Genomic DNA, 21,676 nt, shown 5'->3' with positions numbered 1-21,676 from the left:
CAGGTGATCCTGTATCCAGCTGGATAAAACTAAGTACTAGTGAAATTATACTTGCAGTTTGGGCAGCAGAGATCCTCCTCAGTGTTACACTGTGTCCTCGAGCTCTGAGAAATAAAATGTTTACTATATTCTGACATTTTACAGAAAAAATATTAACCAACTCTTAAAGAAAATAATACTAAGATGAGTTGATCATTTAAACTATTATAATTATTCCCACTTTCCACACGGATCCTATCCATTAATCCATTAATAGATGAGCTGTCCTCAGGTAAAACATCTCCACTGTCTGCACATTTTCACTGACCAGGTCTGGACAATATGATATAAATACTATAAAAGGAGGAACACATGTTTTTCAGCAGACTCTGTACTCAGATGGGGTTTCCTCTGATGTCTTTCTTTAGACCACGAACGAAGGACTTTAAAATATTAAATTACAAATTCTGTAAAAAAAAAAAAAAAACAGACAGGCCTGGCACAGACTTCGTGTGATATAAATGACATGAATAAATTGTGTTTGTTCCCATTTTTAATCTCAGATTATTTTGAGGCACGCGTTGATGAATTGCGCTCCTGTGTCACATGACCGAGGAAACGGCCTCACATTTTAATTTACCCGGAAGTTCCCCATGCGACTGGAGGCGCACCGGCTCCACACAGCAGAAACATCGCACTATGGCCTCTCTCTGAGCCTCCTGATGCGACAGTTGTGTACATACCGAACCGGCAATCCGTCACCATCGACGCCCTAATCATGGACCTCCGGTCCAGAGGCTTTTTTCGGGGCCATCGGAGTTGTCAATAGTACTCCCGAAGTACTGTATTGTTTGATTTTGAGCACTGTCACTTTTGCACGCCCGGGGATTTAAACCGAGGTGACAGTAGTAGCACTCACCCATCTGCCGGGTAGCTCATAGCAACAACAGCCAAGAAGGGCATCACTTTTCTTTTAGGGTGAAGGACAAGAAACTGCAACAGCACTACTTTCAGTACCTGGAGACTGATCAGAGGCTGATTCCCCGAGTTCACATCCGACAACGTTATTCACAATTGATTCCTGGTAAGAATGAAACGAGCGGCCGGCGGCTGTGCTAACGTTAGCTTCAAGTACACTCGAGTTGTTTTAGCTTCGTGTTGGTCAAAGGCACACAGGCTAATGCTAATGCTAACTGGTGGAGCAGGCCCTTCAGTGCACACACTGGGGTAGCTGGCCGGCTAATCCTGCCTAGAATACGAAAACGGGGTAAAACTAAGTTAATCTGAATGTTTTCGCGTTATTTAACATGTGTTTATTTCGTTTTATCGCGCAGTCGCTTCGGTAAAGTTAACATATCGTTGTCTTTACTGACAGCCGGGGCTCGTCGCTTTCAGGCTAATCCTCTCTCGGTTTACCGCTTAATGTTTTATTATTTTAAATAAAACTTCAACTCTTGTTCGTAGAGCCAGCGCATTGACAGGAACGACACAAAATAATCTGATCGCCTTTGCGTTGTGGGTTTAATCCCAGTTGAAGGGAAACGTCAGGTTGCAGGTTGCTGGTTGCTGGTTGCTCTGCTGGGCCTGTAATTAAATACATCTCGTAGGACGGCTGCGGCTACAGCGCTAACACTCACCAACAATAGCTCAACTGTAACCTAATCGCTGTCAAATGTTGCTGCGTTACTGCTGAAGAGGCCGGCTTGTTTAGCTGCGGTCTTAGTTTCGTGATCAGTAAACGTGTGTCTCCTTCAGCGCAGTGAAACTAGCAGACTGAGCCGTGTGTACGTTTAAGGTTAAATGTGGCCACGTCTGATTCTGGGACACGTAATGTTAGCCGGCTGTTAGCTGAGACGTTCGTCCTGCGGCCCAGTGAAATGCCTTTCATCCTAAAAAAACTTCGCCAAGACACAACGGGAGGGGGTTGATGTTTTTACCTGCCGTACATTGAGGCTTTATGAGGCTGTTAAACGTGTGTGCCGGCAGAACCATATGGTCGCTTTGTACCTTGATGTCCTGTCTGAAAGAAGCATGGCATTAGCTCGCAGCTAACGATAGTTCCTGTGTCAGCAGGTGGATGGTGCATGACACGTCTGCTTGTAGTTATTCATCAGGGTTTTTTTTTTGTTTTTTTTTATATTCATTTCATCATGTCTGAGCTGCTCCAGCATCTGTGCAACAATAGTTTATCTTTTTACGAGAAAATCAGTTTTCAGAAATGGAGTTTGACGTTTCGTTATTGGACTAGATTGTTTGCACATGTAGCTAGCACAAGCAGGGGGCATTGAAGCCACTGTTAACACAGTAAATGAACTTTGACCTGAGGTATCCATTTTCTTAAATTCACTCAAAACCAGACCAGTCCTAGTGATTTGGTGGCAGTCAGGTATGAGCTGGAAGTGGATCTTCAAATCATTATAAGTAATCCCCATTAGTAATTTGTTCCCTCCTTTACTTTTTTGCTGTTCGGTCAAGTCATGAGCATTTAGGAATGTGTGTTTTTTTTTTTCTTCTTATTTAACAGTTACAGTCCCTTTTTTGTAATAATTTAATATCCACCATGACCTTTTTTTACCTTCTCAAACAACAGGCAGTTTTGGGTGGAGGTTAAAGCGCGTTAGTCCAGGCCGTGCAGTTTGAGCAAGGAATTTAGAGAGCATACGAACACTAATTGCTCATAAGACTGTATGCAGGAGAGCCATGCAATATGTAAGTGAACATTATGGGAGGTGGTGGTGTTATCATAGGCGAAACTACAGACCACACCCTCGCTGCTTGGTTAGATGTTGCCACACTAAATGTTCTTGTCTTTTTCCAGTGTTGTCTCATATCTGAGCTGCAGTTATCATGTTTAACGAAGATCAAATTTAAGCTGGAAGCATTTTCATCTCAATGCCCTTGATTAATACTTGTCTTATGCTTAATTGTTCTCCTTTTTTTTTTTTTTTGTATTTCTTGCTCTTCTTCCTCAGACAGGTTGGCAACACAACGCCACCCTAATGCAGAACCATAAAAGAACGTGAAATGAACAAACCACCACAGCCTATAACGGGACCTACTTCTGTCCCAAACCCTGCCCCCTCCCCCGGATTGTCACAGGTGACCACAAATGATCTTCTGTAAAATTAGTAGTTTTGGTAGATTTAAAGTTTGGTAAAACTAATTTACTAATCTAATCTTCTCTCTTTCTCTCCTCTCAAGGCGGCATACGGCCCTGGACAACCCCCTTCTCTTGTTTTTGCCACCCCCCCACCTCCACAAATGAGCTCTGCACCACAGGCAAGACAGGTATTATTCACAGAATGTCTTTTTCAGCATTTAGTGTCTAAGTATGTGATCTGTTTTGCCTCGTGTAAGAACCCCCCCTTTCCTACCCTTTCACAAAGATTTCTGACAAGGCTTCTTCTGCTATAAGGCTTTGGCTAAATCTGTGTGTGCGCGTTTTAGCCTATTTGCCATCTTTCTCCTTGAATGTCTATCTTGACTTCTTTCCTCTCTTCTGCTGTTCTCCCAGTTTGCTGCAGGGCCCCGTACTTTACACCAACAGGTACTAACACCCCTCACTTCTCCTTACATCCCCTCTGTCTCCTTAGTAGTGTAATGCATGCCTTCAGTTCCACATGTTGGATTATTATTTGAGAACGCTGTAGTGTTTATTAGATGAGATAACTTTTCCTGCCATCCAGTAGCATTGAGTCCTATATTTCTCTGTAGGAAGTTTATCCTTTTTTATTCATCTTGCACTTGCACTTACTCTCGGCCCTCCCATACTTCTCTGAATTTTTCATCATTTTGTAGTCAGGTTTAAATTAAAACAAGAATATGCCTTTTTGCTACTTCAGATGACGCTAACGTAGAGTTTAATATTAAAGTGAATTGATTTTTGGTACCTGCAGCACTCATTCACTGCCCGCATGTGCCTGTAGCCTGTAAAATGATTCTTTAACCACTCTTTTACTTGGACCCGGACGACTTCGGAGGAGCCTACTACTGCAGTCCTGTACAGAGTTGCATGTGCAGCTATGGTTGTTTGAGCTTACTGTTCATGGCTGAGAGATATTTTGCTGCTGCTTTTCATACTCTTCCTTCTTACACCCTTGTAATCTCAACCTTCCACATTGTCTCTTGTCCTCATTTTCACCTTAATCTCACTCCCTCTCTTGCTCTCTGCTCATGTGTTGTGCGGCTGAAGGGTGGATACAGAGCATTACAGGTAACAGCTTTTCTCTTTGTCCCTGTCCCCCCTCCCCTCCCTTTTAACTTGGCCTAACTTCAGTGTAGCAGTGAGACATGACATTCAGTACAATTTAGACTCTTGTGTAACCCAAGAACTGAACTTGTTACACACACTGCCAGTTGCTGTGATTGTGCTTCGCTTCCAGCTGAGGTTAGGGGTGTGTGCCCGCCTGGACACCCACACACACACACACAGACACACAAAAACATCTTTACAAATGGGTTAGGACTACCATAGTTGAGACACTAAATGTACACACAGAGCAACAGGTTTGCTTGTGCTGTGATACACTCTTCATCCTTCTCCCTTCGTTCTCCCTCATCTGTTCTCTAGAGTTACTATCAGACCCGACCAACCATGGCCACCAGTGCTCCGAGGGTACAGACAAGTAGTGGCCCACGGCCTGTTGGTCCTGCTCACGTCTACCCGCCCAGCTCCCAGATGATGATGATTTCCCAGCAGCAGCTGTCTTTCGCTGGCTCCCCTCAGGGTTACTTCATCCCACCTGGACAGGTTGGTTCACATTAGTAAACATCAATTCGTTTTTTACAATTAATTCAATCATTACAATTCTACCTAACGACCTGCTCAAATAGTCCTGAGTATATGCTCATCATATTACCGTACTGGCCCAGATATAAGATGGTGGGTTTTTTTTAGCAAATTTCTGTTTATATTGTGTATTTTAGACTTAAGCAAGCCAAAAATTAGGAAGCCAAGTTAAGCCTACTGGAGTTTCTGACAGCTTGTGTAGCATGTTCTGCTACCACAGGGAAATTCAATGTTTGACGAGTGAATATGAGTTGAAAGCAACAAAACCTATCAGGGACCGAATCATCTGACAAGCAATACCAGTGTGACAGAATGTCAGGATGGGAAGCTTAAAAGAAAACCGCTAATATCCAGAGAAAATCCTTCTGACAGCTTCTAAGAGCATGTGACTGATAGACACAATGAAGAATTAGCTGCATTTGAAAACATTTGTCCAAGCTACACAAATGTAGGAGTTTCTTGTCTTCCAAAAACAGGTGTTGGAAAAAGGGGGTCATCTTATTCGGGCCAATACGGTACGTTACTGCGGAGATGGCAGAGATTGACCTGAAGCTGTCACAACTTAATTGCTCCATCTATTGTTGTTGTTTCTGACTCTTTATTTTGTTTCTGCAGTACCGGCCCCCGTACATGCCTCCTACTCAGCAGTATCCTGTGACCAGCGGTACAGCAGGCTTCTATCCAGGAACTAGCCCTGCTGAATACCCTTATGGTAAGGGTTTTTGCCCAAAACCAACCACAACCAAGCACAACCATAAACATGGAGGATTTTCAGTTAAAAGGGTCAACTCTGAAACACCAGAAGCCCAAATTTGACTGAGATTTTAAGATGAAGCATCTAGTTTTAGCCATTTGTGCACTTCTTTGCCCATACGGTACTGCTGGGTGTGTCATGGTTTTGCTTGGCTGGTTCGTGTGTTTAATGTGTTTCTGGGTTTAAAACACTGCTGTATGTGGTGAACTGCCAGTTGCATGTGGTCTGGCTTGATTCTGCTTTGGCCTGTGTTCTTTCTATCTGCAGTCTCACCTGACACTGCCTTACAGGTTCCATGAAATGGCCTTTTGAGACAAGATTTTTGTTCTCTTTCTGGATGTACATCCATATAAAACTTGATGTTGGGGTGGGATTTAATGTTAGGAGGGATCTAATTTGAGTTCAAAAGTATCTATGACAAAGGTTCCCAAATGGCAGGCACACATCTGAGTCTGGTTGCAACTGCACTTCAAAAAATTCTTTTAAATGCCACCCCAAACACACATCTGACCTGTGTTACTGCTGCAAATACTAATCTTCTTAAGGACAAATGTTGTTCTACAGACATATTTTTCAATGTGAGGCATTGGGTGAAACTAAAACCGTCCATTTTATTGCCTTATGCTCGCTCCTGAGTGGAAGATGGTTCATTGAACAGAACTAAAAACTTTCCAGGAAGTAAAGTTGTATTTGTATTTAAACACTTGTCAAAAAACAGTTGACATTAAAATAAGATGCAGCCAGGAACACAAGGTAAGAATACATTAAAGACGTTGTTCATTTCATGGGACCTTTTTAACACCCTGCTTCCTCTGGATCCTCTCATTAACTCATTCTGCATCTGTCTCTTCCTGCCCTCTCTCCTTCTTTCCTCCCTCTCCCGTCCCTCACTCCCTTCCTCTCGTTTGCTGCGTTGGTTCAGAGCCCTCTCTTGCTGCGAGGGAGAGGCGGGGTGGTGGGGGGAGAGGGGGCGGGCGAGAGAACGGCCGTCTCTCTCTCCACGGTGCTCCTCTCACCTCCCAGCGCTACCCTGGTGAGTAGTGTGTGTGCTTGTGTGTTGGTCAGCAAGCTTTAGTGGCAAGAAATCTCTGTGGCACTTCCTGTCTCTGGTAGTGTTGTAAACATGTGTTGTTTCTGTATTTTTTGGTACCACACACATGTACAGTATACTTCTATGTGCAAATGGGATACGAAGTGAAGGTCCCGCACATAAAAAACGTCCATGCTACTATAAATGTACTGAAAAAGTAGCGAATCCTTACCAAAATGAATAATGGCGGCTCCCCGCAGATTTCGTGCTAGCTTGGTACTGAAATTCCATTTTTACAATGTTGTATATTTCATGTGTTTATTAAATGAAGTAATTTATGTTCTTAAAATGAATGAAATCAAGGATTGCAGGAACCTTGATACGAGAAGAAAATAAGTAACGTCGGCTGTGTTTATTGAATACACAGCACTTTAACATGCAGCTTCTGTCCGACCTTCACAGTCTGGATGTGAAGGTCATTACTACAAAAGCCTGTGTCATAACCAATTTCATAGTGGTGCTTTTAAGATGGAATAACTTTAACATTCACACAGGCTACCTTTATTTGTAGGAGGGGACGATTGCCACCCAAAACAGCTGGGGTTCATTCGCATAGTTGTACTTAGCCATCGCAGTAATGCCGCCGTCAGTGGAGAGTGACACATGAATCGCCCCGCAAATCTGTCGATATATAAAATATGTGCAAGTTTATATTTTGATACACACAGTTCATATACGCTCTCTGTGTGGATTCTTGTTTTTGTGTTCCTACAGGAAGGTCAAAATATCAATCCGGTCTACAACCTCAATGTACCCCACATACTGCCTTGAAGGGGTTTTTATAAAAACACCTCAAATAAAGCATTTTGGGTGATAACTACAGGGGGAAAAATCCTGTGAATCTTTGGTTGGATGGTTATTTTAGTGTGAAGTGTATCTTATACTTGAGTAAATGAAAACAATCTTTTTCATTTATTCTTCTTTGTTTCACTCTAACCTTACAGCGGGAACATACTATCCAGCTCAGCCGCAGTACTCTCCCTCTGTCCCACCGACACAAGTCATGATCAACCCGGCCCAGCAACAGCAACAAGCCCCGCCTCCTCAGCAACCACCGGCACAGTCACAAGGCCCACCAAAGAGGGAACGCAAACCGGTAGTGTGTCACAACAAAAGGGCAGCGCGCCTCTTGTCTGAGGTCAAAAAAATATTTGAATGGACAGAAAGTGTTTTGTCTGTTCAATGTGGAACTTTCTCTTTTACCTGAAAATAACAATAGTATTTATTATGTTGGGTGGCAGCTATAGATCAGCAGTGACGGGATCATTACATACTGTTGGCATTTTAATGTTGGTTACATGTTTGGTGGAAACTTAACCAATATTTCCCCTGTCTCCTGATAGATAAGAATACGAGACCCCAACCAGGGCGGACGTGATATCACAGAGGAGATCATGTCAGGTGGAAGGTCCACGACCACACCGACTCCCCCACAGGTAAGAGTGATTTTGTGAAGACTGGTTTCTGCTGACTGATTTTAAACTCTGATCTGAAATAAGCATTGTTGTGTATATAGTTAAAGACAGAATTGTTTTATTGATTGTTATACTGATAGTAAGTCCTGAGTACTAATAATGAGTCTTGTTTGTGTAACTCTGGGTTAAAGGTATAGTTCTTATAGTTATTATCGTGTATTTTGTACTGACTTCAGGTACTTTACATGTGGAAAATAAAGTGAATGTAAGGCATAGAACAGGTTCTAACTCGAGCTGTAAAAGAAAATTTAGAGTCTGCAATTCTGACTTATATTTTGTCTACACTGGTAGTTGGCTTATCTGGGAATGTTGTAATTTTTCCAAAAGTAGAACAAAAGGGCAGTATTTACTGTTTAAAGTCTTTTTAATTATACATAAAAACACGGTTGAAAAGCGTACAGCTTGAGCAAATTGTTACTGTATTCCAATTTTGAAGGAAAGCAATGACATTTGGTTGGTTTTTATGAACAAAGGAGACATTGTTAGAGAAAAAGCACAGCTCAGGAAAAAGGAATTTATTTTTCTTAGAGGTGATTGCATGTTTTCACATCTCTGTGCTAACATCTTATTATCAGTACAGAGTTTCAAAGAACAAACAATAGAAAGCTAAAGCAAATACACACAAATATGCACTGATGTTTTGAGCTGTTATATTTTTAGCCTAGTTTGTCTTAACTTGTACATGGTGTTGCCGGTTGGTTTGGGCAGAACAAAATTCAATATAACTTCATTAAGGGATAAACTATAGCCTTCAAAATGGCTAAAGAGTTTAATCAACTCTTCTACAACACAGTCCCAACTAAAAGTGAACATAATTTCATGAAAATGGGGACAATGGTTGTAATATGTGTATTTCCATTTCAATCGGTGTTTAACAAAAATACTGTTTTGTAACTGCAGGCCTCCATAGCCGATGCAAGTCCTCCACAGACCAATGGTGAAGTTACCCAGCCTGTCACTACAGTGACTAGAAGAGGTGAGTACATTTTCTCAGTTTTGGTTTACACAAAAAAATGCAAGGTGGTTGTATTCCACATTGTTCTAATTGTGATTACTTCATGTGTTTCACTGCCCAGATGAAAACATGGAGCCTCCTGCTAGCGCTGAAACACCACCACCTCTTGCCACAGAAAATGCAGAGCCTGTGGTGGAGGCCAAACAGGAAATGGACAGTGAGACTACACCACCTGACGAGTTAGCCGCACAACCTGTAGCTCCTGCAGCAGCTACTGAGGTGCCATCACCATTGATAAAGGACCAGCAGTCTTCCTCCCCCCCCCCTACAGCATCTACTACAGCATCAGCATCTACTACACCTCCTGCCGAGGCAGTAAATAAAGTTGATACTAAAGTTAGTGACACAGTAGACGCTCCCGTCGTCCCTACAGCATCATTAGCGGCACCTGAGGCTCCTGTCAAACTGGAGGAACCGCCGGCTGCCCCAGCTCCAGCTGAGAAGGCGCCAGAAAAGGAAGAAAAGACAACAGAGGAAGTAAAGAAATTGGAAAAGGAAGAGCAGGTGACCAGCGCTAAGTTGGAGATCGCAGTTGAGGTTGCTGCAACAGTTAACCCTGTTGAAGTGGCCAAAGAAGAAACTGCTACAAAGACGACACCTGAAGTCTCTCAGCCTCCGCCCTCTGCACAGGAACCTGCTGCTCCACAGACCCAGAATGCTGCCCCGATCTCAGCCCCTGAACCTGAACCCGAACCTGAACCTGAACCCGAACCCGAACCCACGCAAGCTGAAACGGCAGAGCCTCTTCTCTCCAACGGCCTTCCTCAGGACACTGAGGAACTCTCTGAGGACATGGCATTTTCAGACACTACACCCATTGACAAGCCTGACGCTTCTCAATCTCAGGAATCCACGCCTGTGGCTAAAACGGCAATGCCAGCCCAGGAAGAGGAGGAGGAGAAGAAGAAAGAGGAAGAAGAGGAGAAGGAGAAAAGTGAGGATGTCCCTGCTACCACTGTTAGCTGCCCTACCGAGGAACCTACTACTATGCAAGGTAAGTTGATTCTCCCTTGCATTTATGACTGTCAATGTGTCATGCAGGTCTTATGTGAGATTTAAATGTCAATGTCCTTTTTCTTGAAGCTGCTACGTCTGTGCCAAAGAAGAGGAAGAACATGAAGGAGTTCAACAAAAAGGAGAACATTGGAAACCTCCTGGATGCCTTCACAGAGGTATGTATCAGTCCAGGTGACAACATGAAAGATTGAAATTAACAGCAGTAATATCAATAATATTTGAGGATATTTTACAATCTCTGAAGAGTAACTAGGTTATTATAATACTTACCCATCTCTTCCTGCTGTGTGTGCTGCAGGAGCAGGGTGCCAAGCCTGCTTCTGAACCCTCGTCCACTCAGGCTGACCCCGTCCCTGTTGCTCCAGCTAAACCTCCCGCTGAGGTTGTAGATGAGACTTGGGAGGAGAAAGAAGACAAGCAGAATGCAGAACCTGACAGTTCTAAAGCCACACCTGAGCCAACTGGGCAGAAATACCAGTACAAAGGAGGTAAGTTGGCGTGTGTGTGCGTGTGCGTGGAGCACTGCCATTTTGATGTACACTTGTAGTTATGATGATGGTTTTTAGACACACATGAATCCTAAAGTTAATATTCAAAGAGTACAGTCACATTTCATATTTTTGCTTAATGTTAATGCAATGTTAATGCAACCTTAAGCTATGTCATATAAAATTCACCAAATATTTTCAGTTATAATTCACAAAAGGACACAATTTATGACCTTTCTATTAAAGGTTATTTCAGATACCTTTCTGTTCAAAATTGTGTACATCCCTTTTCATCCCTTTTTAAACAATTTATGCTAAAAAGGTGGAATATCAGTGGCTGGATTCAGGGAGATCTATTTATTATTACTATACAGCATTTTCAAGCATCCCAAAGTGTCCCATTCAAGACAAATCTTACCTTCTTCAGAGCTCAAAAGCTGTACAACTGTTTTTTTTAAGGGACAGCTTGTCAGTTTTCCAAATCAGTCAATCCTCTGCATTCACACATCTCTCCTACATCTCTCAGAAAATTGGAAGCCGATAGACCCAGAAGACAAGAAGCGGTACGACAGGGAGTTCCTCCTGGGCTGCCAGTTTATCGGCGCCAGTATGCACAAACCTGAGGGCCTGCCTACCATCAGTGATGTGGTCCTGGAGAAGGTAGGGTGATGTTTTATGTCATTTTGCTGTGGAGTGAGTAATATCATTTATTCATACTTAAAAACTACATTTGACCTCATCAGCACTGTCTTTATGATGACTAATGAATTAGGAAATGTCACGTTCCTCTTGTTCTGCCTGTGTTTGGTATTTCTGTATTGGGAACTAAGGTCATTTATTCTAACTTCAGGTGAACAAGACTCCACTGCGGCCTGCTGACCCAGCTCGACTGATGAATGTCGGTCCCGATTTTACTCCTTCGTATTTGGGGAACCTTGGGAGCAGATCAGTTGGAGGACCACGAGGCCCGGTGAGTGACTTTGTATTGTCCTTTTCTGGAATGGTCTTATCATAATCATGATTACGGCATCATAATGAATTTGTTTTGTTAAATAAGGTTTATTTTCGAAATATGCATCCTTTCCCCTCCTTTTAGCCGCCTGGGCCACGTCGCTCCCAGCAGGGTCAGAGGAAAGAGCCCAGGAAAATCAACCTCAGCAGCCTGTCCCTCAGCGATGACGTGCAGCTGAACAAGGCTGAGAAGGCCTGGAAGCCCGCTGCGAAGAAGTCCACTCGCAGCCGTGCTGGGGAGGAGGCCGAAGAGGAAGATACCGAACAGGCCAAAACTCAAGAGCTGTTCAAGCGTCTGCGCAGTATCCTCAACAAGCTGACCCCTCAGAAGTTTCAGGAGCTGATGAAACAGGTGACGGACCTGACGATAGACACAGAGGAGAGGCTGAAGGGAGCCATTGACCTCATCTTTGAGAAGGCCATCTCAGAGCCCAACTTCTCTGTGGCCTACGCCAACATGTGCCGCTGCCTTATGGGGGTAAGTCGTGATTGTGTCCGGATCTTGCACTTTTATCATTTGCTCCAATGATGACCTTTGTTTTGTGCCACGTGTCTGGGCCACTGAATGTTTATGATGGTATTGAGGAACTGATGGAGCACAGTTAAATCACTGGTTCTAATTTTTAGTTTTCTGTTATAGTCTAGTTTTTGTTATTAATGAAATTAAAAGTGTATACTAAAAGTGTAATCTTCAATGTTTTCCTCCTCCAGTTAAAAGTCCCCACCTCAGACAAGCCAGGAGTTTTTGTGAACTTCCGCAAAGTGCTGCTCAACCGCTGCCAGAAAGAGTTTGAGAAGGACCAGGATGACGATGAAATCTTTGAGAAAAAGCAAAAAGAGTTGGATTCTGCCAAAGAGGTAAGAAATATGATCGCTTACTGTCACTGTCCCAGCCACTACAGTTTTAGTTGTTTTTATTTAGACTCAACAGATCATTTTACCTCGCCTCTAAGCAAAAACAATCACTTATGTCTGCTCTCAGGGAGAGGAACGTGATCGCTTGAGGGCGGACCTGACGGAGGCCAGAGACCAGGCCCGCCGTCGCTCACTGGGTAACATAAAGTTCATTGGCGAGCTCTTCAAGCTGAAGATGCTGACAGAGGCCATCATGCACGACTGTGTAGTGAAACTACTGAAGAATCATGATGAAGAGTCTCTGGAGTGTCTCTGCAGGCTGCTCTCCACAATTGGCAAAGACCTGGACTTTGAGAAGGCCAAGGTAAGTAACACATTAACACACACAGATGGTGATTGTTCATAAAACGTTAACACATTCAATTGTCTTTTTTGTGCCACTTATCAGTGATTGGATTGAGGAGCTGAGGAGACGGCTTTTCACATATAAATCAGTCTCATTTAATCCTTTACACTCAACATTTTGTAGCTTTGTCTCATAGCTGCTGCTTTTTTTTTTTTTTTTTTCCTGTGTCCCTTTAGCCTCGTATGGATCAATATTTCAACCAGATGGACAAGATCATCAAAGAGAGGAAGACCTCATCCAGAATCCGCTTCATGCTGCAAGACGTCATCGATCTCAGAAGAGTAAATATTAACACGGCCATTACAAGATCTTACAATAAAGAATCTATAACGAGCATTTATGTGAATAATGCTGAGAAGTATTCCTGAATGAGCATAATTGTTTTGTACTATGTGTGAAGCAATCCACTGGGATTATGAGCCGCATGGGAGTCCTGAATGCAGATATTAAGCGATAGGAGTTTAAGACTGTTTTATAACCATCTTCCATCTGCGATCCACAGTGTAACTGGGTGCCTCGTAGAGGAGAACAGGGTCCTAAAACAATCGACCAGATCCACAAGGAGGCCGAGATGGAGGAGCACAGGGAACAGATCAAAGTCCAGCAGCAGCTCCTGTCCAAGAAAGACGGAGGTGGAGGAGGAGGAGGCGGCGGCGGAGGCAGGATGGGAGGAAACATGGGAGGCCGAGGCCCTCACACACCAGGAGGTGGCAGGACTAACCCACCTCAGGATGAGGGCTGGAACACAGTGCCCATCTCCAAGAATAGACCCATCGACACCACCCGTCTTAGCAAGATCACAAAGGTAACGTTTGAGTCCAGTCAGTTTCTGTGTTTTTGAGCATCTTGTGTTTTCTCAGGTGCACAGTAAAAAAACAGTGTCAGTATTCAAGAGCCTTTAGAATGAAACTGTCTGAAGTTTCACTTGATAATTTGGTACTTGGTTAAATGTGAGGTGACTTGTTTAAAAATGTAACTTTTGTGTTTCCCTTTAGCCTGGGGCTCTGGACTTCAACAACCAACTGTTGGCTCCAGGGGGAAAAGGCATGTGGGGTAGCTGGGGCAAAGGCAGCAGTGGAGGAACTGGAGCAAAACCAGCAAGTGGAGAGCAGGGTAAAATACTCTTCTTGAAGACAAGTGTGGTTGTAAGTTATTTTTAGTGGTTGAAGTGTTAATCTATCCGTTTTCTCTTTCTAGATTCTGGTCGTCCAGCTACCAGCACCCTCAACCGCTTCTCAGCCCTGCAGCAGTCTGGCGCGTTGTTGTCTTCAACAGACTCTGATCGCAGAGTTCCCCAGAGGTATTCAGCAGCTGCACATATTTTCTTACAAAGTGAAATCTGTTGTCCTTGTTGTTATATTGTAGATGTTTGCATTTAAAATTCAACAGTTTGGGGAGACTGTCTTTACCAATATAAAATTATGTTTTAAATTGAGTGTTTTAGGCATTCGACTCCTAAACCAGTTTAAGATCAGATTTGATGGCACGACATTGTGATAAACGTCCATCTTTGTCTCACTTACAACCTTTAGGTCAAGCTCCAGCCGCGAGCGTGGCGGCGACAGAGACAGGGGTGACCGCAGCAGGGATCGGTTTGAACGATTCGATCGCAGTGAGGGACGGGAAGGTCGTGCCGATGGCGGCAGCCAGAACCAAATCACCAAGAGAAGCTTCAGCAGAGAGTCGCAGGACCGCGGTGGTAGGGGCGGAGACAGCCGGACTGCGACTGAGCCTGTGCGCCGCGTCGCCAGCATGACCGACGATAGGGACAGAGGAAGTCGGGATAGAGGAAGCAGGGACAGAGGAAGTCGGGACAGAGGAAGCAGAGACCGAGGAAGCCGTGACAGGGGTCCAAGCAAAGATCTCACAGGTGAAAAAGGTGCAAAAGTAAATATTTAAATGGATATAATGGTAGAAAGATGTCTTGGAGGAAGATGATGGTGTGAGTTGTACACACAGAGGATTCCTGATGTAAGAGGAAGGATGTTTAACTTGTATTTTTTTTCCTCAGTAGTTAAACGTGAGAGTGCCCCCACTCCTCCTCCTTCTCTTCCAAAACCTGTCTTGACTGAAGAGGAGGTGGAGAAGAAGTCAAACGCCATCATCGAAGAATACCTCCACATCAATGACTTGAAGGTACGAACACGACACCGTGCACTCTCGCAACACAAACGATGTAAATGCATGCATTTTATCAGGGTCACCAGCGAATGCCTAGAATATGAAACCGCTCTGATGGCTGTCATTTTCTTCCTCTTGTGCTGTAGGAGGCATTGCAGTGTGTGACAGAACTCAACAGTGCCTCACTGCTCTACGTGTTTGTGCGGAACGCCGTGGAGTCAACGCTTGAGCGCAGCACCATCGCTAGAGAGCGTGCAGGCCTGTTGCTGCACCAACTGGTAAAGGCAGGGACACTGCCCACACAGCAGTACTACAAAGGGTGAGCATTTAGCAGGAAAAACCTACTGTGAATCACTGTGCTTCCAATGTCTGAAGAGTTTTTCACCTCGAGTGTATCCTTATTTACTCTTGACAGGCTGATCTGAGAACATTAAACTAACAAAGGTGTGTGAGATTAAATGCTGTGTGTGTTTTTTTGGATCACAGGCTAGAAGAGACCCTGGAGGCTGCGGAAGACACGGCCATAGATATACCTCACATCTGGCTCTACCTGGCTGAACTCATAACCCCCATGCTCCATGAGGGAGGCATCCCTATGGGACAACTCTTCAGGTGGGTTACATCATGGAAGTCAGCGAAAATAATTAAAGCCTATTTCTTTTCAGATACTGATATCTTCCTCTCTGTCCATAAATAACATTTAGGTATAGTTTAGTATGGCAGGTCTTTGTCTGTCACACTCTGCCTCAATAGGGTTTATGACATAAACATTTATAAAATATTTAATACACAACAATCAACTTACTTTTTTGCTTTGAGTATAACTATTTGTATATTAAATTGTAATAAATAAAGCAAGTGAACAATCATTTAGTTAAAAGAAAGTGAAAAGTCTAATTTAGTGTAATTGTGTCTTCAGGGAGATCTCGAAGCCTCTTGTGCCTCTGGGGCAGGCTGGAGTGCTGCTGGTACAGATCCTCAAGTTTCTCTGCAAAGGAATGGTATGTCCTATATAAATCCCTTAACTTAAACAGCTCTCTCATTACATCCTGTTATACTTTGGGCAGTTTGATGTTTTAAACCTTCTGGACTGAATGTTGTTTTGTTTTCCCATCAGACCCCCAAGAAGGTCGGGGGCATGTGGACAGAGGCTGGGCTGAATTGGAGCGAGTTCTTGCCCGAGGATGAAGACGTCAACAAGTTTGTCACTGATCAGGTTTGTAGGCTACAGTAGTACTAGACAGTAAACCACAAACGACTGAAAACTGTTGGCCGCTTGAAGTTTTTCTTTCTTGATTTGGATAAAGTGATGTTTTATCCCCTATTTTTTGAATTATCACATTGCATACCTTATGCCAATACCCACCTACACTTTACACCCTTAACCTTGTCGCTGCAGAGAAGAAAGATCAAATGTATAAAATAGATAAGGACGCTCAGGTAGCTCCCCTGGTAGAGCTTGAGCCCCATCTACTAAGGCTGAGTCCTTACCGCAGTGGGCTGGGTTCTAATCCAACCTGTGGCCATTCGTTGCATTATTTTTGGTTTGCTTACTTACTTAAAAATGGAACACCTTTATAAGTGGATAACTTACAAGAGTATCTCCAATTGTCTTTGTTACGTCATTTAGAAAATGGAGTTCACAACAGGAGAGGAAACCGAGTCAAAGGAAGTCGATGAGAAGAAGGTCCTCACTGGAGAAGAGCTCAGTAAACAGCTGGACAGACTCCTGCAGGACAAGGCCAACAACCAGCGTATCAGAGACTGGGTTGAGGTGAGTGATCTTTTTTTTTTTTTTTTCAGCTGGTTTTACACCAGAGTTGAATATTCAATGCAGGATTATTTATTCAATACCAAAGTTGTGTAAAGTAATTGTTGATTCCTCTCTGGTTCATTTTTTCAGGCTAACTTGGATGAGCAGCAAACTGCTTCCAACCAGTTTGTTCGAGCATTGATGACATCAGTGTGTCAGGCTGCCATCATATGTAAGTCTGACTAATACAGCATGTACAAGTGAGGGTGGTCTGTTTTTGTCTAAAATCATTCTATATCCTTGGCTATTAGTCATTTTTTTCATCCACAGCAGCGACATAAATTCTCTAGAAACGCAAACCACAATGTGATTGAAAGCCTTGGAAAGTTAAAATTTTAATCTCAATTCATGTGTGTTCCTCCTCGTTTCAGGTGATAACCCGTACAGGGTGGATGCGCGTCAGATCGGCCTGAGGGCCAGTCTGCTGCAGAGATACCTGTGTGATGAGCAGAAAGAGCTGCAGGCCCTTTACGCCCTCCAGGCTCTGATGGTGCACATGGAGCAGCCAGCAAGTGAGTGCTTTACTTTACAGCAGTGACGTGTCGGGGCTGAACGTACAGCAGTGTACACAATAACAAAAACCTTAGAGTACAGTAGCTCTGCAACCTATGCTAAAGTTGATGCCGTTCAGAAATGTCATGTTATTGTCAATGTCATTGATTAGGAATACAAATGGCCGTTATTAAAGGTCCAGTGTGTAACATTTGGAGGATTTATTGGCAGAAATGGAATATAATATTAATAGGTATGTTCTCATTAGTGAATAATCCCCTGAATATAGGAATCATGCTTCTGTTACCTTTAGTATGAGACGTATTTATGTACAAAGAGAGCAGGTTGTTTTCCACAGTCTGCCATGAATCTTCTTATTTATTAATTTGGTTGCAATCTGCAACTTGACCCCTAAATGCCACTAAATCCCACACACTGGTCCTTTAACACAGTTTGTGGCGGTATTAAAATGTTAAAGAAAAAATGTGTGAAACTTGTAGACATTTTTAAAGGTCCAGTGTTCAGGATTTAATGGTATCTAGACCACACCAGGAAAAAGCTTAAACGTTACGATGCTTTATGGCAAACACAGGACTTCACACACATCATTATAAATGACTTAACACTGACTGAATTACACTTAGTGGGGTTTGTTCAAAAACGGTACAAAAAACAACCTCAAATCATTATTTTAATTAAATGGTAATATTAACACCAGCATGCATTCTGGCAGGGCCGCCGTATTGAACCACGTGTGTTATCTTTTTCTAATCCACTGCAACAAACTGGGCGGCGTTTAACTGACTGCAACAAAACCAAGATCCCGTCTTTTCATTACCAATGCTCGATCAATATTGACCTCTATATTCTGTCTCTGCAGACCTGCTGCGGATGTTCTTCGACGCCTTGTACGATGAGGACGTCATTAAGGAGGAAGCTTTCTACAAATGGGAATCCAGCAAAGACCCCGCGGAGCAAACAGGCAAAGGTGTGGCGTTGAAATCAGTCACCGCTTTTTTCACCTGGCTCCGTGAGGCCGAGGAGGAGTCTGACAAGGAATAAAAGACTGGACTGAAAGCTGCCGTCCCCCTTTGGCAAGGCGGGGGCTCTGCAGGCGGCTGCGGCGAGTCATGGACAATATTGCCAGAGAGGCAGACTCAAATCAATCCTCAATGAGGATAAATCTTATGTTTTTCTCTGAGGGATGGACTCAGAAAACAATCATTTTCTCTCTACCCACCCTCTCTCTCGCTTCCTCATTATTTCCCCCTCCTGCTTGTGACAGCAAGTGTCCTCATAAAATAAACTTGAAAACTGATTCAGCAGGATTGCTTGTTAACGAGGTGTGAAGTATCCCACATCACTACGAAACTTTTGTCACAATAATACAAAACCAACGGGCTGCTTTTTTTATGGTTCTAGATTATGATAATGCCTAATATCCGATCTGATCTGCAAGAATAAACAGCAGGGCGTGTGGTGTAGTGGGATCCCTGATGGTGTGTGTTCAATCCAAACTCAGCTCTTATGTCTTTGTCCTTTACTGGAGTGTGCAGCATGACTGAAGTGTGTTTCTATTAATGATACAGTGGACGATAACGTTCACAGACAAACGTACATGAACTAATATTAATTTGATGGATGGAGTTTTTAAAGCTAAGGTGGTCTATTTTCTCTTCCTGTTTCCCATCATGAACGTACAAAGGACAGAAACATGGAGGACAGATGTTGACCTTTGACCTTGACTACTAGGGGGTGGTCTTAATGCTTCCTCTAAGCCATCCTCTCCCATCCCCAGTAGTGAACCACACTGACTCTTCATCTTTACCTCTTCTTCTATACTTAAACCTGAGCTGTCGTAGAGGACACTTAATGACCCAATCACAGTTAAAACTTGAAATCTACAGAAAATTGACTTGATGAAATATATAAAGTAAAAAAAAAAAAGAAAAAAACAACACAGAAATGATCCGAAAGCCTTTTCTACTTCAAGTGGAAACTTATTTCAGGAGCGTTCTGTAAATATATAATAATAATTACAAACACTTTTTTTTTTCAGTTTTATTTTTCAGAAACAATAAATTGCTGATGTAATTGCAGTGTGTCCTTTTCCAACAGAAACCACAGTTGTCCAGATGCAGAGAGGTGCTTTAGATAATCCATTGATTATTAGTTGTATTGGAATTTTGTAAATATTTTTTTTTTGCTTTCTTTATTTAAGAAATTATTGCTTCTTTTGCATCTGAAACTGGAAAGATGAGGTAACGGAACATTGCAAATAAAGGACTTATTAAGTTGCTGAGCAGAGTTTTGCGTAAGTCTGTCTAAAGGTGTCTGATGCACCGGTGATGTTTGTGGTTGTGTGAGAGCTGGACGAGTATCTGCACTGAGTCTGGCCTCATTAAAAGGGACTGGGAGTCAGCCATGGTGTCACTAATTCACATTAAATACAGTTTGTCAAGGTCATTGTAGAAGTTCAACGTTTGTGTTTCATTCACTCACAGCACGCCTCCACACGATGGTCTCATGTTAGCTTTACTTTAAAATAATTACAAAGAGTTACAGGCAGTGAAGTTTTAATTTGGGATAGAACAAGTTGGAAACCCCTCATTTTGTATTCTTGGTCACCTTTAAAGCTGCAGTAGGTAACATTTTATAAAATAACTTACATAAACATTTACTGTGTCCTGACAGTATTAATAATACGGTTCCTCTGGCTCCTCCTAGTGGTTTGAATGGGATTTGCATAAATCCACCGCCCGAACAAAAACAACCAATTGGAGCAGAGAAAGATATAAATACACTTTACTGGAGGCTTGAAGATAGTTGATTGTGCGAGTCTCATTCCCAGAGTCCCACAGTGTCTGTATTTAAAGACGTAGGAATGAGTCTCACCATCGACTATCTTTCTCGGCTCTGATTGGTTGTTTTCATTCAGGCCTAGAAGATTCATGTAAGAAGTTATTAGGAGCACTAGGAGGAGCCAGAGGAACCTGATTATTTCACAGCTCATCTGTCTCATGTTCTACTGTCAGGACGCAGGGAAAGTTTCAGTAAGTGTAACATTTTTTGTTTTTAATGAAAATGACCTACTGCTGCTTTAAGTGCTCATTAGCAGCAGACTATACATGGCAGCGTTATTATCTGTTGTGTGTAAAATGTCCATCCAAAGAGCAATGATACTGATAATGACGTGAATCCTCACATTTAAGAGAAATGTTTAGCATTTTGTCTTCATATTAGTGTCCCAGATACAATCAGTACTCATAAGCTGGAATCTGCCCTAATTTCTGCTGTGCATTAAATATGATCCATGTAAATGATTAGATTTTCACACCAAACGACAATATTAGGTAGCATTCATGAGCAGTATTTACACAATAAATAAAAAATTAAATAACTTATGTAGTTTTAAGCAGATATAAGATTAAGTGTTAATGTACTACAATTCCACCTGTGAGTTGTGCATAACTGGACGCTTGTGTAAAAAACAAAATATAGTAAAACAAGTTAAGTTTATTAAATTTTATGTTATAATTAAGTTATAATTATTAAAAATACTGCACATTAATAAACACTTAAAATGTCTTTATAACCGCTTACAGGTAGCTACATGTACATTATGAACTAATTAAATGTTTATAGTACTTGAACTAAATGTCTAAGTGTCAAAATGTTTGTTCAATAAGGTCAAATCGTCCTGATGGAAGTATTTTTAAATCAAAGGAGGACCTTTGGATCTTTGCAGATGTTGACATCAGACTGCAGTAAATCCACCCTGAGCGCGTCCTGTTTAATCTGTTGACCAAATATTTGCGCTAAAATACAAACAACAAATGACAGTAAAAATCAGCTGCAGTGCATGAAAAAGGGCCAAAGCTGCAGCAGGTTACTGTGTCTTGATCTTGGCTGCATGAGAGGGGGAGAGGGGGGGAGGAAGAGGGGGAGATTGGATGTGACACCGCCTTGCGTTGATGACGCTCGCCATCGGGAGACATTTGGACAGCCTGTAACCCATATACCGAGCAACAAATGGTGCGTCTGTGCTGGAGACCTAATGCTGGAGTTCGGGGGATGTTTCCGCCGACTGTGTGGCATTGATGATCTACTGCAGGAGCTGCAGCAGGAGGACAAACCGCGCGGTGTCATCTGTTGATCGGATTGGAGACAATTAAGCGCATTATCATGAGCCGCTGCGGTCCGACTTCCAGGTAGGTAGCGAGCGAGAGTCTGAGAGGGAAACAACGAGCACAGGAGGTGCATACATATAGCTATAGCCTTTACTTATATATATATATATATATATGCGCAGAGGAGCATATATATATATATATAAATATAAAGGGGGTGTGTGTGTGTGGGGGGGGGGGT

General features: G+C 42.8%; 2 protein-coding genes and 1 non-coding gene across 7 annotated transcripts in view; all 3 read left to right on the top strand.

Moving 5' to 3' along the window:
• Positions 1-621: 621 nt before the first annotated feature.
• Positions 622-19,607, top strand: eif4g1a (eukaryotic translation initiation factor 4 gamma, 1a). Of its 5 annotated transcripts, none has more exons than XM_035670009.1 (33): positions 622-1,063; positions 2,952-3,078; positions 3,181-3,267; positions 3,494-3,526; positions 4,550-4,729; positions 5,245-5,283; positions 5,384-5,480; positions 6,445-6,555; positions 7,557-7,708; positions 7,956-8,048; positions 8,988-9,063; positions 9,164-10,096; positions 10,186-10,274; positions 10,418-10,607; positions 11,134-11,267; positions 11,458-11,577; positions 11,704-12,096; positions 12,330-12,476; positions 12,601-12,837; positions 13,056-13,160; positions 13,382-13,684; positions 13,875-13,992; positions 14,077-14,179; positions 14,412-14,758; positions 14,891-15,015; positions 15,147-15,319; positions 15,487-15,612; positions 15,920-16,001; positions 16,118-16,216; positions 16,631-16,774; positions 16,904-16,985; positions 17,185-17,325; positions 18,186-19,607. In XM_035670009.1, the coding sequence occupies exons 2-33, from the start codon at positions 3,004-3,006 to the stop codon at positions 18,365-18,367; spliced, it is 5,316 nt and encodes a 1,771-aa protein (XP_035525902.1). In that variant the 5' UTR covers positions 622-1,063; positions 2,952-3,003; the 3' UTR covers positions 18,368-19,607. The 5 variants fall into 5 exon arrangements, with proteins under 5 accessions (XP_035525902.1, XP_035525903.1, XP_035525906.1 ...); XM_035670010.1 differs by having other exon boundaries at positions 14,412-14,749; positions 14,894-15,015; positions 18,186-18,367; XM_035670013.1 differs by lacking the exon at positions 5,245-5,283.
• LOC118335299 lies at positions 12,139-12,215 on the top strand. The gene has a single exon (XR_004797057.1). It is a non-coding gene; the product is annotated as a small nucleolar RNA SNORD66 (small nucleolar RNA).
• Positions 19,608-21,307: 1,700 nt separating the features above from the next.
• Positions 21,308-21,676, top strand: part of fam131a (family with sequence similarity 131 member A) — a 5,245-nt gene continuing 4,876 nt past the window's right edge. Inside the window, exon 1 of the mRNA XM_035671340.1 lies at positions 21,308-21,516. The gene's annotated coding sequence lies outside the window, so the exon portion shown is untranslated. The remainder of the gene's footprint in view (positions 21,517-21,676) is intronic.

Source organism: Morone saxatilis, unplaced genomic scaffold (assembly GCF_004916995.1).
Source record: "Morone saxatilis isolate NCDOM2014 unplaced genomic scaffold, NCSU_SB_2.0 Contig23, whole genome shotgun sequence".
Classification (NCBI taxonomy): Eukaryota; Metazoa; Chordata; class Actinopteri; family Moronidae; genus Morone; species Morone saxatilis.
This window is presented reverse-complemented; position numbering and strand designations above follow the sequence as displayed.

Excerpts from the sequence above, each read along its gene's own strand:
- eif4g1a (XM_035670009.1), top strand. The coding sequence starts at position 3,004 with ATGAACAAACCACCACAGCCTATAACGGGACCTACTTCTGTCCCAAAC. Across the intron at positions 7,709-7,955 it reads CAAAGAGGGAACGCAAACCG|ATAAGAATACGAGACCCCAA; the intron begins GTAGTGTGTCAC and ends GTCTCCTGATAG. Across the intron at positions 16,002-16,117 it reads AGTTTCTCTGCAAAGGAATG|ACCCCCAAGAAGGTCGGGGG; the intron begins GTATGTCCTATA and ends TTTTCCCATCAG.